Raw genomic sequence first — 18867 nt, 5'->3', positions numbered from 1 at the left:
ATTCAGGCTTTAGGAAGTCTTAGATCACAAGCATAATTCCATCATCTGACCTAGAAGAGCAAAGTCATTAGAAGTTCACTCAGTATGACCACAATAACATACATGAACAGATAAGGATCTTTGAAGGTAACAACTGGTTCTCTAGTTAGAAGCCGACAGATGATAGCTACAAAGGAATTCTATGAAGGATACAAAGAAATTCCAAAAAAACTAGAAACCAATTCATTCATAAGTCATAAAAACTTCTACTATTTTTTAAATAGCACCCTTACTCAGAGCCCCAAAAAAGACTGAGCCGTAAGCCAGGTCACACTGCATTATGTATCTCTAGTTTACTACCTGAGGTACTGCTGGGGAATGAAGGTGACAAGCAAATGTGAAATGCAACCCACAGGAGAATTCTGAATCGCTAGATGAAAGGACAGGGAGTGCACTTTATACTGTCACCATACACCTAGAAGCTCAGATACACAGGCTATATGTTAAGGGAAAATCATTCTAGGTAAAGATGCATCCAAAGGTGTGACTTCCCTGGTTGATGTTCAGAACAACATCTAGCCAAAGCAGCGGTGGAGAAGGATGTGGAAAGGGGGTTTAAAATAAAGACATAGGGATGACAGAGTAGAGAGCAAATCCCAGAGATCATCATCACCTCCAAACTTTTGACTTCAGGTTCTGCTAATCCTTTATGTTGAAAAAAATTAATTTACCTTTAAATTTTACATACCTCTAGACTTCTTCTAGCAAGTTCAATAATTCATTCCAACGAAATGTTACAATCTCTAGGGCACCTGAGTGGCTCATTTGGTTAAGTGTCTGCCTTTGGCTCATGATCCCGGGGTCCTGGGATGGAGCCTTGTGTTGGCTCCCTGCTCAGCAGGGAGGCTGCTTCTCCCTCTGCCTCTGCCCCTCCCCCTTTCATGCCCTCTCTGTCTCTCAAATAAATGGATAAATCTTAAAAAAAAAAAGAAAAGAAAAGAAATGTTACAATCTCTAGATCATTTTCATACTGAATGTTTTACCTTTGGAAGTGGAGGGGAAGCAAATAGAAAGATGAATAATAATACAGGAGGGAAGTAAAACCATAGTACCATTTCAGAATTCTGAATTCTAAATAACAAAATTCAGTCCTTATGGGGTGACAATGGAAAGCTAATAAAAAGGAAAACTCACAGATACAATAGCATGGTAAACATTTTTATTAGGGCCTCAAACTGTTCCGGTATTCATACAAAATCAAGTTAGAAGGAAAATCTTTGCAGTGATATTTTGTAACTGTCTTTTTTGTAGTGCCCTGAATACACACAAAGGCCATTAAAAAACCTCACTTGAGCATCAGTATTTCTCTTTTCCCAGGAATATTAGGCCCATGAGGAAAAGAATGCAAACTAACTATGCCATTTACAAGTTATATACGACTGAATACAAGTGAGCACTTTAAATTTTCTTAAAGGCTTTTTAGGTTGTTTTATTTAGATGCTTATGTTACTAAATTAAGTCCTTCTTGATAATTAAAAGTGAATCAAAAATCTCTAGGAAGTTTTTATCTTTAGGAAGATAATTTTCTCTGATTCAAATCTTAAATTACGATTTAAACTGCAAGGGCACGAGGTCTTCTGCTTTACAGGAGCCGGGCATGCTCATAAGCATTCCAGACATGTGCAGCTCGGCTCAAATGGCCCTGTTACCCTGAGGCACCTAACGCAGAGACATCCTGCAAAATGGAATTACCACATCCAGGCCAGTGGCACCCCCTTATTATAGGCAATTGTTTTTCCCTACGAGGGCTTTTCCTTCTTTCTCGCTGTGCCAAATCTCAGATTATAAAATCATTAGCGCTATCTTGTACACGTGTTATGGTTTATTCTCCAGAAATAGGCTTCACTTCCAAAACCAGTGGCATTAAGAGGGTAAGTAATCATTCTTACATGTAAAGCAAATCATATTATGCTGCTGCTCAAAGCCTTATAATCCTGCTTAGGATAAACCCAAAGTCCGCAAGGCCTTTCCCTTCCCATTGGCCAATGCACGGTGTGCCCATGGCTTCCTCTTCTGCCTGGAATCCTCTTCCTCCACTTCCTCTTTATCCTTCAAGCCTCAAATTAAATGTCACTTCCTCAAAGAAGCCTTTTTCTGTCTCTCAAATCTAAACCAGGATCCTGTTACACTCTTTCCTTGCCTCTTTATACTCCTTCCTTTCATTGTACTTTAAACACTGCACTTGTACATTAATCTGTGCGATGAATGTCCATCCCTCTACCACAGCCAGGGGGCCAGGGCTGTCTTTCTCCATCATCTTTGTCCACAGGAGCCACTTAGTAGATTCAGGCAATATTACCAATTAATTGATTAATAACTCAGACACCCAGTAGAACAGAGTCTGAGGAGAAGCTGTGGTGTGGTACTGCCTGCCTGGCAGAAATTTGAGTTTTACTCTTGGCCACAGTGCATTTCCTTTCTCAGAGGGTTCACCCCAGAGGGAGGCCATGCTGGCCTTGCTCCCCAGTGCCTCCCCAGTGTTCTGAACAGGCCCTGGTATGTGACAGGTCCTATCACTGGTTTGAAGGAATCAATACCCGTTATCAGGTTAGGTAAACCACTCAGAGAAATACAAGGTAGTGAAGAGCAACATTCATCCATTAGAATACTAAAATTTACATTTTTCAGAGAACACAATTTTTAGTTGTTTCTTTAGTGGTTTTTGACTTTGAGTCATGCTAGGGAAATTATTTTTCTCTTCTCAACCAAGATTATATAACTTGACCTATATTTCTTTGCAACTGCTATTCTGGTTATTTATTCTTTTCCTCCTTTTAAAAAATGTTTTAAATCTTTAATTCATCTGGAATTTCATTTGATACAAAGTCTAACTCAATTTTTAAAATGTTTAGCTCATTTTCCCAAAACTTCCCACTGATTTTTTTTCATTAATTCAATGAGAATAAAAATGCATCCTTCACGTCTCCTCAAAGGGATAGAGAAGCTCTCGGGAGAATCAATGCAATAATAAGCTTTCTCCTCTTGACAGAAAGGCCCTCTGCTAACATAAAACCACAGTATTTAAAACTAAAAACACTATTGAAATCATTTATTACTTTTTCACATGAAGATGGTTAGGTCAGAAATTTTCAGGTGAAAAGCATTAAGAGCAACTTCCAAATGTTCTCACGATGAGCACAGGAAGGAAGATACTTCTTGTTAGAACAACCATCTTGCCAAGAGAAAGGATTATGCTCTTACTAATTTTTGCATTCTCAGCATCGAGCACAATTTCTTCCCCCCCCCCCCAAGTGAAGTGTGATTTCTATGTTATTTAAATTACAAGATCACTTTGAAACACTATTTCTGTTTTTCCACTGGCATCTCCATATATTATCCTATCATAGGGTGCTCTGAGGCTTAAGCTACTTCAGATATGACCCCAGTGGATGAACATCAGGGAGACTAAGTTAGCTGCTCTTCATGGTGGCCTCACCCACTGTGGCTGAGAACTAACATCGTTCCTCCAGGTAGCCTGCATAAATCTGTGCACATGCATTGAGCCAACAAAACCCCAAGCTGCTACGTTCTATCCTGCATAAATCACAGGCATACATAGACTTCCTGATTTTCAGGGTTAGTGTTTTTGCATTTCTCCAATTACTGGCCATTCATTTGATTTCCAAATTGTTTGAGATTTATCAGCAGTCTAGGAGAATCCCACTGGGGACTTGGATAAATACACTGTGGCTTGCTGGAGACCTGAGGCTGGCAGCTGACCACTGATCTCTGTCCCCAAACCCTCTCCTTCCTGATGCTGGCCAGCATTGGCCTGTACTTCCTCAGGCTTCCTTGAGCCTTACTTTGAGGCTACCTTGAGCAGAGATAACTGGATTCCACTTTCCTTTTTGTGCTGCTGCAGTGTGAACCTGGTTTCACTGCGAGTTTCCTGCAGCCACCTCCTGCCTCGTGGAGACTGACACAGAAAGAGAAGTTCCCCAGCTGACTAAAAGGGAGACCAGCCAGAGTGGGAGAGTACAGAGGAGCAGTGCCTAGCAGGGAGGGAAAGAGGAGAGAAAGAGAGGGTACATGAAGGGAATAACAACAGAGGGAATCATTAATAAGGCAGGCTTCTAACAGGCTATTTTTTTTAAACATCATCTCTAAGCCACTTCTTTGGCACTCAGAATGCACTTTCCCATGGAAGCATCATAGCAACTGAGTCTGCTACCCAGCTAACACTAATTCAGTTCATGCCTCAAACAATTTTAGTTGCTGTGAATTAAAGAGACTTTGCAGGGTTTTCCCAGGTGTCTAACATCTGATCTTAGCATCTTCTTATGTAGGGAAGAAAAGAGGGGAAGTAAGGAATATATTCTTCTTCCCAGAACTATGGCATCTTCTCATTACACATGCAAAGATGAGACCTTCCCAAAGACCCGAGCACAGCCTTTGTGTTTTGTTATCAAACAATGCTCATCGTGCCACAAAGGATTTTTACATAGATTCCTGGGTTTGATTTTGACATTCTGGGAACAAGTCGTTCCCAGATAGGTACTATCACCTGTTGACAAAAATGTCAAAACCATAGAACATAAAGATCCAAATTGGAAAGGCCCACCAACCACTAGCACAGTGGATGAAATGAGACACAAAGCAAGATATAAAATGATTGAATTTCAGAGTTCTGGGAGGAGTATGCACTTACTGAATACATTCTGCCTGCCAAGACCATGCCAATACTCTACAATTATTATCTTGATTAATTTCACCCCCCCCCCCCAGCAAATCTTTCTTATAGGAACTCCCAATTATAAATGACAAAAATGAATTATTATGGTTAAGCATAATTAATTTGTGACAAAGCCAAAGATTCAGCCCATTCTCTGGGCCATGGCACTTTAATTCCCTCCTTAGCTTTCCAAAAGCTTCCTGCAAGGAAAAATCTGGTTATATACAAAGGACCAGGGGGTTGGAAAGGCATCAGACTTCTCAAAGGCAGCAGTGGAAGCTGGAAGACAATGGGACATTACCTTAGAATTCTTACAGAACTGTTTACATCCTTAGTTGCTACACAAAACAAACTATCCATTAAGTGCAAAGTAGAATGGAAATACTTTCAGACATACAAAGTCTCCAAAAGTTTCCTTCCCACCTACCCTTTCCTTGGAGTGATCCTGAGGATGTGCTTCATTCACAAAGAGGGAGTAAACAAAGGACAACTGGAGCAGGCTCCAGAAGGGAGTCTGGGGAGGATGGGACCAATGGATGACCTAATAGATTTGCTTGTATGAAAAGCTGACCTGAGAGATAACTTCCCATAGATACTGGAAAGACTAGCAAATCAAAAACAGAAATCTGAACAAGAAAGCAAAAGTAATCATGATATACTACTGGACTAGAAGTGAACAACAATTAGACTTAATAGAAAAAAAATCCTGAGTATTTGTTCAAAGAATATTTAACTATATTGTGAGGAAGAAGAAAGGGAAAATGTTAATGTGTGAGGATAAAAGTGAGGAATCCTCAACATTCATAGTCAGTAGATAGCAAATCTGAGCTATCAAGAAATGGTGAAGATGCAGATCATGGAGAACAATTTTGGTAAATACCAAAGAAATATCTAAAGAATGGAAAGTAATTTTTTATGGACAGGTAGAATCAGGCAGGGGAGAAACTTAACAAGACTCTGTTGCTTGTTGTTACAATTTTCTCTATTTGACATTTAATCTATGTATTTCTTTGATATAACTGAAAAATACATTAGGAAAAACAACATGTCTCAGAACTATGTCTCTGACATGTAGGAGCCAGTCTATCTGCAAATCAACAGGCAATATTTGCCAACAAGCAAAGTAAATCACATTTAAAAATGACAAAATCAGGACTCATTTGCAAATTATTTTTGTGGTAGTGATTTTTTTAAATTACAATTTTGATGAGATTCTCAATCAGTATTTTTTATAATTTCTATAATCTTTTATCCATTTATTGTAGTACATCCAAAAATTATAGCTTAAGCTTTTTTGGCAGGCATTTATATTTTTACAGAGGAATGAGCCTGTTTGTGTATATTTCACAATACACATATATACCTGAGTCCTTCAAACCAGCTTTTACCTTACAAGGCTTTTTCTGCCCACATCAGCCTTCAGGAACGTCTTCTCTGATCAACTGATCACTCATCTGTTCGTCCAACCAATATCACTGAACACCTACTGTGCACCAGACCTTAATTCAACATTTAATCCTAAAAATTCATAATTTACCATTTTATATGCATATCCAACCAGTTGGATATGGTTTAAAGGCTACATATCATGTAGGAACTCAGTAATTCTTTTTTTTAATAAATAGGATATTCATAAGCATTCTCCAAATGAATAAATTACAAGTGAATGTCAATAATGGAATTATTCTTTAACTCAGTCTTTTCTAATCTCATTAAAACCCACTTTTATGGTAAGAGTAAGGTCACTGAATTGGAACACTTTGATTTTTCTTAAGCTCTTAAGAGCCAAAAATAATAATATGGAAATTTCTTCTCTGAGGACCATGTGAAAATATGACCCAACTCCATTAGTCCTTTTCAGAATGACATAATTCCTTTTGAAAGTTCTTAAATAAAACATATTTTCTTTTTTTGTGTGTGTGTGGGGGATGTTTTAATTTTATTTTAATTTCAGCTAACACACAGTGTTACATTTGTTTCAGGTGTACAATGTAGTGATTCAGCACTCCCATACATTACCCAGTGCTCATCACAAGTGCCCTTCTTAATTACCATCACATATTTCATCTGTCCACCCATCCGCCTTCTCTGTGGCAACCATCAGTGTGTTCTCCATAATTAAGAGTCTGTTTCTTTATTTGTCCCTCTCTTTTTCCCCTTTGCTCATTCGTTTTTTTCCTAAATTCCACATATAAGTGAAATAATACAGTATTTTGTCTTTCTCTGACTGATTTATTTCACTTAGCATTTATACTCTCTAGATCCATCTGTGTCATTGCAAAAGGCAAGAGTTCATTCTTTTTTATGGCTGAATAGTATTTCATTACACATCTATATACATCTTTATCCATTCATCAGTCAATGGACAGTCAGTTGGCTTCTGTATCCTGACTATTATAAATAATGCTGCTATAAACATAGGGGTACATGTATCCCTTTGAATGAGTGTTTTTGTACTTTTTGAGTAAATAGCCAGTAGTGTGATTAGTGGATCATAAGGTAGTTCTCTTTTTAGCTTTATGAGGAAGCTCCATACTGTTTTCCACAGTGGCACCTGTTTGCAATCTCACGAACAGTGCAAGATGGTTCCCCTTTGTCCTCATCCTCACCACGTGTTGTTTCATGTGTTGTGGAGTTTAGCCTTTCTGATAGGTGTGAGGTGATATCTCATTGTGGTTTCAATTTGATTTCCCTGATGATAAGTGATGTTGAAAATCTTTTCATGTGTCTGTTGGCCATCTGGATGTCTTCCTTAGAAAAATATCTTCATATCTTCTGCCCATTTTTAATCATATTATTTGTTTTTTGGGGTGTTGAGTTTTGTAAGTTCTTTACATACTTTGGATACTAACCCTTTATCAGATATGTCATTTGCAAATATTTTGTCCCATTCAGTAGATTGCATTTTAGTTTTGTTCATTGTTTCCCTCACTGTGCAAAAGCTTTTTATTTTCATGTAGTTTTTGTTTTTGTTTCTCTTGCCTAGGGGACCTATCTAGAAAAAAGTTGCTATGACAGACTCAAAGAGGTTCCTGTCTGTGTTCTCTTCTAGCATTTTTGTGACTTCAGGTCTCATATGTAAGTCTTCAATCCATTTTGAATTTACTTTTGTGTATGCTGTAAGAAAGTGGTCCAGTTTCTTTTTCTTTCTCTTCTTTCTCTTTTTCTTTCTTTTTTCTTTCTTCTTTCTTTCTTTTTCTTTCTTTCTGCTTTCTTTCTTTTTCTTTCTCTTCCTTTCTTCTTTCTCTTTCTTTCTTTCTTTCTTTCTTTCTTTCTTTCTTTCTTTCTTTCTTTCTTTCTTTCATGCTCATATGGTTCTTATCCTTTCTCTCTCAGTTTTCCCAACACCATTTGTTGAAGAGACTATTTTTTTCCCATTGGATACTCTTGCCCGCTTTCTTGAAGATTAATGGACCTTATCTCTGTGGGTTTATTTCTGGGTTTCCTATTCTATTGATCTGTGTGTCTATTTTGTGCCAGTATTATATTTCTTTGATTACTACAGCTTTGTATTATAACTTGAAATCCAGAATTGTGGTTCCTTGAGCTTTGCTCTTCTTTTCAAAGCTGCTTTGGCTATTCAGGGTCTTCTGTGGCTCCATACAAATTTTAGGATTTGGGGGCACCTAGGTAGCTCAGTCAGTGAAGCATATAACTCTTGGTTTCATCTCAGGTCATGATCTTGTGGTTCTGGGATCAAGATCTTCAGTGGCTCTGTGCTCAGCATGGAGTAGCGTTCAGATTCTCTGTCTCCCTCTCCCTCTGCCTCCCCCTGCCCCTCCCCCAGCTTGCTCATGTGCTCTTTGTCTCCCCCTCAAAAAAATAAATAAAATCTTTAAAAAGTTTTTAGGATTGTTTGTCATTGTTCTTGAAAATGCTGGTGGTATTTTGATAGGATTGCATTAAATGCGGAGATTCCTTTGGGTGGTATAGACTTTTTTTAAAAAGATTTTATTTATTTATTTATTTATTTATTTATTTATTTATGAGACATGCACACACACACACACACAGAGAGAGAGAGGCAGAAATATAGGCAGAGGGAGAAGCAGGTTCCATGCAGGAAGCCCGATGTGGGACTCGATCCTGGGACTCTAGGATCATGCGCTGAGCCAAAGGCAGACTCAACTGCTGAGCCACCCAGGCATCCTTGGTAGAGACATTTTAACAATATTTGTTTTTCTAATCTATAAGCATGGAATGTCTTTCCATCCCTCTGTCCTTTTGAATTTCTTTCACCAGTGTTTTACAGTTCTCAGAGTATGGGTTTTTGCTTCTTTGATTACATTCATTTTTAGATATTTTTTTATTTTTGGCGTAATTGTGAGATTTTTTTTTTAAATTTCTCTTTCTGCTGCTTCAATTTTAGTGTATAGAAATGCAACAAATTTCTACACACTGATTTTGTATAATTGCAACTTTATTTGAATTAATTAGTTCTAGCTAATTTTTGGCAGAGTCTTTCCAGTTTTATGTATATAGTATCATGTCCTCTGCAAATACTGGTAATTGTACCTCTTCCTTACCTGTTTGTATATCTTTTATTTCTTTTTGTTGTCTGATTGCTGTGGCTAGGACTTCCAGTACTATGTTGAATAAAAATGGTGAGAGTGGACATCCTCATCTTGTTCCTGACCTTAGGGGGAAAAACTCTCAGTTCTATCTATTAAAGACAATATTAGCTGTGGGTTTTTCATAGATGGCCTTTATTATGTTGAGTTAAGTTCCCTCTAAACTTATTTTGTTGAGGTTTTTATGATGAATGGATATTGTATTTGGTCAAATGCTTTTTCTGCATCTATTGAAATGCTCATATGGTTCTTATCCTTTCTCTTATTGATGTGTTGTATTGCATTGATCAATTTGTGAATATCAAACTACCCTGGAATAAATCCCACTTAACTATGGTGAATGAGGTTTTTCTATAGTTTATCTTTTTTTAAATTTTATTTAAATTTGCCAACACACAGTATAATACCCAATACTCATTATATCATGTGCCCTCCTTAACTCCCATCATGCAGTCATCCCATCTCCCCATCCCCTTCACCTTCTGCGACCCTCAGTTTGTTTCTCAGAGTCAGAAGTTTCTCATGGTTGTCGTCCTCTCTAATTTTTCCCCACTTGGTTTCCCCCCGCCTTCCCTTGTGGCCCCTCTCATTACTTCTTATATTCCACATATGAGTGAAAATATAGGATAATTGTCTTTCTCCAACTGACTTATTTCACTCAGCACAATACACTCCAGTTCCATCCACATCAGTGTAAGTGGTAGGTATTCATCCTATCTGATGGTTGAGTAATATTCCATTGTATATATAATCACATGTTCTTTATCTGGTGAATGATTTTTTAAATGTATTGTTGAATTTGGTTTGCTAGTCTTTTGTTGAGGATTTTTGCATCTATGTCCATCAGGGATATTGGCCTAGAGTTCTCTTTTTTAGTGGTGTTTTTACCTGGTTTGGTATCAGGGTAATGCTGGTTTCGTAGAGTGAATTTGAAGGCTTTCCTTTTTTTTTTCTTCTATTTTTAGGAATAGTTTAAGAAGAATGGCTATTAATTCTTTAAATGTTTGGGAGATTTTGCCTGTGAAGCCATCTGGTCCTAGACTTTTGTCTGCTGGGAGTTTTTTGATCACTGATTCTATTTCTTTGCTGGTTATCAGTCTGTTCAAATTCTATTTCTTCCTGTTTCAATTTTGATAGTGTATATGTTTCTAGAAATTTATTCCTTTCTTCTAGGTTGTCCAATTTACTGGCATATAGTTTTAGAAAATATTCTTTTACAATTATTTGTGTTTCTGTGGTATTGGTTGTTATGAGTCCTCTCTCACTAGTGATTTTGAGCACTTTCTCTTTTCTTTTTTCTCAATAGGTCTGGCTAGAGATTTGTAAATTTTATTGATTTTTTTTTCCAAAGAAGCTGCTCCTGGTTTCATTGATCTGTTCTATTTTTTTTTAGATTCTATATTATTTATTTCTGCTCTAATCTTTATTCATTATTCTTTCTTTCCCTCTGCTGTCTTTAGGTTTGTTTGTTGTCCTTTTTCTAGCCCCCTCAAGCATAAGGTTAGGTTGTTTGAGATTTTTCTTGCTTCTTGAGATAGGCCTGTATTGCTATAAACTTCCCTCTTAGAACTGTTTTTGCTGCATCCTAGAGTTTTTGGAGCATTCTGTTTTGATTTCCATTTGTTTCCATGTATATTTTAATCCTTCTTTAATTTGGTTGGCCTATTCATTGTTTAGTAACACGTTATTTAACCTCCATGTATTTGGGATCTTTCCAAATTATTTCTTATGGTTGATATCTAGTTGCAGAATGTTGTGGTCAGAAAAGATGCATGGTATGACTTCAACATTCTTAATTTGTTGAGGCTTGTTTTGTATGCCAATATGTGATCTATTCTGGAGAATGTTCTGTGTGCACTAGAAAAGAATGTATTCTGCTGTTCTAAGATGGAATGTTCTGAATATACCACTAAATCTATCTAGTCCAGCGTGTCATTCAAAGCCATTTTTTCCTTGTAGATGTTCTGTTTTAGATAATCTGTCCACTGATGTGAGTAGGGTGTTAAAGTCTCCTACTACTAATGTAGTATTACTGATTAATTCCTTTATGTTTGTTAACTGTTTTATGTATTTGGTTGCTCCTAGGTTGGGTGCTTACATATTTACAATCGTTAGATCTTCTTGTTGGAGTGTCCCCTTTGTTATGATATAGTGCCCCTCTTTGTCTCTTACTGCAGTCTTTGTCTTAAAATCTACTTTGCTCATGTAGGTATTTCCACCATGCTTTCTTTTGAGATCCATTCATGTGATAGGTATTTCTCCATCCCCTTACTTTCAATCTGCAGCTGTCTTTAGGGCCAAAATGAGTCTCTTATAGCAGCATATAGGTAGGTCTTGTTTTTTTTTTAATCCATTCTGTTACCCTGTGTCTTTTGATTGGAGCATTTCATCCACTTAAAGTCAAAGTAATTATTGATAGATACATATTTATTGCCATTAGATAAAACAAATTTACAAACAGATTCAACTTCTGACTCTCTTACAACAGAGGCCAATAAATGAAGTCATTTGTCTGGAATTACCATCATCATTCAGGATAATGGATTTATTTTCTAAAACTCTAGTTCTCCTAAACATTTGGTCTTGGAAGTTCCAAACTTAAATAATATGGTGCCATCTGTAGTGCTGTCTACTTTGTTATCTTGTTATTTTCAGCATAATTCACTTAGATTGAACAACTTCATATTCCATTAATATGCCAGCTATAGCTACCTCACCATTTGTCTGCTGAACTGTAGTATGAGTGACAGAATTTTATTCTTTTAGTTCAGATATTGGTGAGACATCTTGTTGGGGCTGGAACGAGATAAAGCTTACCTAAATTAGTCTCCAAAGTAAAGAAGTGAGTTGGCTAAAAAATACATGTTTCAATTTACAGTCTGCAACTTGAGTTGTAGTCTGAATTTTATATCAAAATTTATTTTGTATATCTATATAATTTTATATGTCAAGTAAAATTACAATCAGAGGTATGCAGAAAGAAAAGTAAACTGAAAAAATGTATACCTCAGGTTTAAATTTGTTCTAGCATATAGAGGGCTGATGATATGTAAATGAAGTGCAGTTCAGGAAACACACTTCTGTGCCCAGCACAGTAAGCAGGGGATGGCCAGCATGAGCAAGCAGAAATGTTGCTCCCACTCATTTTAGAGAATATAATGGAAAGGGAGGTTCAGAGGAGCAGCCAAGAAGTTTGTCTGATCCAGGTGGTCAGGGAAGGGCTTCTAGTGGGCCTGATTTTTAAACAGAGACCTGAAGGATGAATCATCTGGCCTGAGCCTAGTGATGCTTGAGAAAAAGCATCGCAGGCAAAGGGAAAAACAGAGAGGACAGAGAATAGAGTATATTTGAGAATCTGCAAGAATGCTGAAAATTCACTGTGGTGAGTCTATTTCGACCCAAGGATTAAAGCTTTGTAGAGCTGGCATTAAACTACAGCACATTGGACTGTACAGGACCTAGTGAAGTGATGTGGCCCTTCTGGGTAACAATGACTACAGCACTATGTTGTCGAAGAGCCTTGTATGGACTGCACACGACCCGCCTGCTAGACTGGGAGCAGATCGGTAGCAAACAGAGCACCTGACTGGAGTAAGATGCCCTGGGTTCTGGTCACTCACTGCCCACAGACTTGCTGGGAGCCAAGTTATGTGCCTTGACTTCTGGAGGCTTCTGTCTCCTCCTACATAAAGGGTGGGGTGGCATTATATAAACTCTAAAACACGGACAGCACATATGCCTCATCTTACATGCCAATTCGTGCCAGTGGCTGAGTTTTAGGATTGTTCTCAGTTAGTGATGTCTGCCATGGGATCAGGGCATTCCAGTTGTATGTCACAGACCTGCTAGCTCTGCTCTGCTCTATCTTCTTTTCCAGTTATAATATTCTGTGATGCTATGAGAAAGAATATTTGAGCACAGTTTTCACATTAAAAAGTCTATGACTGGTCTAAACTTCCTGTGCGTGTTTTCTTGAGAGTAGGAGAAATAAAGAGTGAACTATCTAGAAGGCAGAAGGCCAAGACAAGGAGGAAGAAAACTCAGGACCCCATAATACTGAAATGAATAATAGCTTTTCAATGACTTCATACCAACATATTTTAAATATTTGGATTTTCCTTCTAACACACACAATTTTGAAATGCAATCTGTTCTTCATTCCATGCCTAATGTGTCAAATCTATTACTCTTGGCTAGATTTCAGGTGGCTTATGAACAGACAATGCAGGCAAGGGAGAAACATCCACAGAGCCTGTGCCTGAGCCCGAGCTCCCAGCCCACCTTATGGGACAGAGGCCAGTGCTGACTGATCACCTGCCCCTCAAAGAGGAGCCATCAACAAATACACTCACAGAACTTGGGCTTGAATTGTGTACTGAAAAGGTCATGCAAGTTTATTTATGTATTTATTTATTTTTTTTGTCATGCAAGTTTAAAATATCTAAGTTATTCTATTCTAAACTGGAATCCCTTAGATTCAGAGAAGGAAACAGCCACACTAACAAAATCAAACAAACAAAAAACCAAAACCAAAACGAATAAACAAAACAAACAGGTTTTGAACTAAACTAAACCAAACTAAACTAAATGTTGAATTCCGTATTTTCACTGTTGAATTTCCACACTCTGAACTGCCATAGTAAGCTAGCTGGAGCCTAATCTGTCTTATTTTTCTTTCTCTCAATTTGACAGGTTCTCTGTGCTCAGGCCAGGGCATTTAAATGTGTAAGTATAGGTAGAGGTGCAGCTGATATGGATAGAGATATGCAGGCTCCTGAGGCAAAGCCTCACACTTCAAATCTCTACCCAAAATCAATGACACCAAAATAAGAAACCCCCAAATACTCCACTAATTTCACCAAAACATAGTCTCCCTAAAGATTTAGAAAATGAAAGGGATTGTTATCTGAACACTTACAGAAGCTCCATTGAAACCAATTTCCTCCAATTGCTCTACCTGTCAACCAGCCCACACCCATCTGGGAGGCACCTCTCTCTACAAATGAGCTATCACATGAACTAACCATTACAAATTGCATCTACTCTGAGCCCATCTTCCTTCAGGTTTTATAATACTGATAATAATTTGCATTAAAGTAGTACCTGAAATTGAAAAGAGCCTTTAAAATTATATGTACACACACACTCACACACACACATATATATATACATATATATGTCAAGCACAAATATTGAGCTTGACCCTCAAGCTAGCCACTGGGAATGCCAGTAAGAAGAGCAAGTCTCTGAGGGCAGAGCCATCAGGGTGGCCCTTCTCCACCTTCTAAACCTTATCCGGGCAGCACGATGCCATATTTCTCCACTAAACAATCGACAATCTTCATGAGTTGGCTGTTTTAAAATGAGGCAGCTCCTCATACCCACCCAAAGATGTTCCTTGATGAAATGCTCTTGACAGCATTTTAAGCAATTCTTTCACTTCTTCATCTTTAAATTATCTTTCCCTTTTTCCCCTTTGTCACACTAATCTACCGAGGTTACTGCTGACCAACCTGGAGAGTCTAATACATTCCTGCAAGTCAGCAAATCTTGGCACCACTCACATATCCTTGTGCCTGGACACACAACTGAATATCTCCCTCTATAACAGAGATGTTACAATGGGCTCTAAAGTTATAATCATCACAAGCTGTTATAAACTCTAGCTGTGAACTGTGACCGATGACTTCAAAGTATCTGAAAATGGGGATAAAGCAATCCTTCCTCCATCTGTTGGATCACAGAGCAGGGGAAGAGCTACCAGAGAAATTCCTGAGATTTCTTATCTAGAAGCTCTGACACTGTCTGGATCACCAGGCTATTACATGGTCGTGACCGGAAATAGCCCGGAGAACTCCTAAGGCAATCAAGTATGTATCCAGGTCTAAGAGAGCATAGCCAATGATAAAGTTTAAGGGCTTAAAGGTCCTAAAGGTCCAGCAGTCTCTGCTACATCCCTGCCCACCCCACTCCCTCCAAACACTTTGTGGAGGATGGGAACCTAGTCAACTTGAGCTGGAATAGCATAATTTTCAGGTCTGCATGATATAAATTAATTTTCCACAATACTAATAACCAATTTTATAAGCCATAGTTCTAATTCACTCTATTTCAACTTTCTTGTTCTGGAACAATACTGCATACCCCAAGGTACACTCTCCTTTTTTTTCTTTATTGTGGTAAAATAGATATAATGTAACACCTGCCACTGTAACCATTCTTAGTGCATAGTTCTATGGCATCCGGTACATTCACATCAGTTGCGTACACTCTGGTTTAAAGGATGCCTACCACTACATCATTTTTTTTTTTAATGAGGGATAAAGTACTGACCTCTCACTTCCCGCTGTTGATACTCTTTGTTTTTGAGAACGGGGTGTGAAATCCACATCCACGGGTGGTGCTTGCGGAGCTGGGGGAGCATGTAATGGGTCACAAGTCCCACCAAGCCCGCCAGGGCAAACAGCACGACACTGAGAAACGGCTGCGAGACAAGAGGGCAATTCAAAGTGTTTAGCCTGGCAGGAGAGGGGAGGGACGCCCATGATAATACATAACACTATTGCCCTTCCCCTCTTCCCTCCAACAGAACAGAGGGGCAACCAAGCCCCATTCTGGTTTGGGGTTTCTGAAAATGTCTTCCAGCTGAAACTGACCTGTGCTGGGAGCCACCAGGTCGGGGGTGGAGAGCTGGCCCCACGAGGTGCAAAGGCCAAGGAAACCTGCTCTCTAGTTTTACCGTTGTTTTTAAAGAGGTTGAGAATGACAAATGTAACTAATACACTTTCCTTGTTAGAAGGACAGCTCCTAAGCATACAGTACTTTCATATGGAAGCAGTAACTGTTCGAGCCTCAAGCCAGAAATCCCATCTAGGGCTCTCCACTTTTTTTTTAACTGAAAATTATTTTCCAAAACTTCATTTAGCTCTGGGACCTCTTTCTGACTCCTGATAGGGTAATGCCTCCTGTCCCTGCTCCTGGTACAGTGCCAGTCAGCCTGTCTTACTACTGCTGGGTTCCAGGACATGTGCTGCTGCTGCTGCTGCTGCTGCTGCTGTTCTAGCAAACTGCACAGCTCCCCAAGCACAGGAAGACAAAGGATAAAGCACTTGAACCCAGTCTGCAACGTGAACCAACTCTCATCTGGGATGCAACTCCTCACAGCACATAGATATGTCCCTTAAACCTCCTAGCTGGTTCCACTAGCCTGCCAATACCTTGGGACTCCACAACCGGCTGTGTTACTCAGGAAAGAAGGCGGTGGGGAGACTAGAAAGCCGAATGGATACGTACTCGCAAGGACAGGAACACAGTGCTGGCACTGATTGCAAATGACAGAACAGCAGCCACCGAGCAGATAACGAGATCCGATTTTAGGATATCCTTCTGTAAAGAGAGAACCAACCAACTGTAAAAGTCTGCCCGTCTGTGTTTCTCTCAGCAACTCTGTAGTCAGCAGGAAAGTCAAGTAACAGAATACTGACTCTGGATAACATACTCTCTCAGCATATCCCTTACCTGATAGGTTCCTAGGGACACACCTGGGTGGACCATAAGGGAGAACAAGGCAAAGGGTGGAGAATGGGGAATGCACACTACAAGGTTAACCTCCACCAGCTAACCACAGTAGGAAAAAAGTTTTCTACATGTACAAGAGGCATAAGCTTCTTCTGTACAAACATAGATCACATACAAGGTCCCATGATCTTATTAATAAAGGAGGGTAAAGGGCTAATCATCTTGACTTGCTTTTAGATTTGCTTGTATGGAGGCTATTTGCCAAACAGAAGCCTCTTACACATTCACTTATTTCTTTGGACCAGAACAGATTTCACATTTTAATTCTCCAGTCAGAGTGAGTAAAGGCCACTTCCAAATAATTTAAATATATATGTGTTATGGACACAGTTGCGGAAAATGAAACGTCAGTTACTAATAATGTTTTATTACATAAAATTGCAGCGTGAGCAGGGGCTGAGAGAAAACAAAACAAAGTTAGACCAAAGAATGTTATTTGTACTGCATTAATACTATATGGGGAATAGCCTGTTAATGCAAATCAAGCACAATACTGCTGGCTGATAGATCTAAAAGAGACACAAAGGACCATCAAATTATGTTCTTCTACAGAGGCCAGGTTGCTGCAGTACACAATTATTGAACATTTTAAGGTACCACACCCCTGAAAACTCTGAAACCATTGTTATAAATATATCAATATCTTATATTGAAAAGAATTATGCCTCTTAAATAATTGTTTTGAATGTTCTCTGCCAGAAAATTTTAGCTGTGTACATCTGTTTCCCCATGTCCTCCTCCCCCTTTTTGCTTTTCTTGTTTTTAAAATTAAAGTGCAGAGTTCTTGCAAGCCATGCTGTTGCTGGCTTTCTGACTGAATTAACACCCAAGTAGGAAGAAATCAGGAAGACAGATTAAACGGAGTAATAATGACCTTGAACCATCTGATGAAAATATCAACACAGCTTGATTAACATAATTAATAATACAGTGAGAAGGGGCGTCCAGGTAGCTCAGTCAGTTGAGCATCCAACTCTTGGTGTTGGCTCAGGTAACTGGTCATGGGATCGAGTCTCGCATTGGGCTCCATGCTCAGTGAGGAGTTGGCTTCAGGTTCTCTCTCCTTCTTCCTCCCTACCCGCTTTGTCCCTTCATCTTCCCCCCATTATGTGCACAGATTCTCTCTATATATAAACAAAATCTTTAAAAAATAATGATAATGTAGTAAAGAGATATATTCTCAACATCAATTTATCAATTATCTACTAAAGTTGTTTTACAATTCAATTGTTTTACAATTACAATGAATATTGGAGGAACCATATAGCAATTAACTTCTAGATTTATTCTTAGTAATGATATGAATAATAGGGTTAAAAAGTGGTAAGAATTTCCCTGATTTTTGAGCAGGGCAAATCACTGGTTTTTAATTCTGAATCTGTAAAAATGTTGTGATTGCAGGTTTTTACCAAAAATTTACTATTAATAAATAACCAAAATTCAAGTATCTCCTTTTATTCCAAAGATTTACAGAAGGCCAGACCTTCCCAGAGCAAAGAACTGCAACTCATTGGGTCTTTAGGCTGTAAAGAGAAGTTAATTTCTCCTTCCCATTTTTCACTGGCATGGTTTTATGTCCCTTAAAAATTGCTGAATGCTTATTAAAAGGAAGATACACATTTTCCCAAATATTCTAATTTAAGATTAAGTGTTATCTATAATTGCCCATCCATCCTTGCCTGAAGGGAAAATAGTGGGCCATCAGGGCAGCTACTGTGGGGAGGAGGTTCATGTTTTTAGGTTTTGTGGAAGAGGGAGAATGAACTCTGATTATCATTATTTTTTTTTCCTATAGCTGGATGACATTCAGGAATTCCACTGATTTTCATCAGTGTCCTATGTATCCCTTGTAAATACAAACTACTGCACAGCCTTTATTTATTAAAATGTTCCTCCTGCCCATTTCATTTCTGTTTTGTACTTTTTAAACAGCTCTATTGAGGTATGCCTGATGTACGAAACCCCTGCATGTGTATAAAATGTACCACTTGATGAGTTTTGACATAT

At 38.5% G+C, this 18867-nt stretch overlaps 1 protein-coding gene across 4 annotated transcripts in view; it reads right to left on the bottom strand.

Annotated features, from left to right (window-relative positions):
- PCNX2 (pecanex 2) overlaps positions 1 to 18867 on the bottom strand; it is a 290657-nt gene that overhangs the window by 127137 nt on the left and 144653 nt on the right. For all 4 annotated transcript variants that reach the window (XM_072755955.1, XM_072755958.1, XM_072755956.1 and 1 more), the window contains 2 exons: positions 16576 to 16668; positions 15616 to 15766 (listed from right to left, as the gene is read on the bottom strand). In XM_072755955.1, coding sequence (XP_072612056.1) covers positions 15616 to 15766; positions 16576 to 16668 — 244 coding nt within the window. The remainder of the gene's footprint in view (positions 1 to 15615; positions 15767 to 16575; positions 16669 to 18867) is intronic.

The sequence above is a fragment of the Vulpes vulpes genome, chromosome 4, assembly GCF_048418805.1.
Source record: "Vulpes vulpes isolate BD-2025 chromosome 4, VulVul3, whole genome shotgun sequence".
NCBI classification, from domain to species: Eukaryota; Metazoa; Chordata; class Mammalia; order Carnivora; family Canidae; genus Vulpes; species Vulpes vulpes.
Note: the sequence above shows the minus strand (reverse complement) of the source record. Positions and strands in the feature narration are given on the sequence as shown.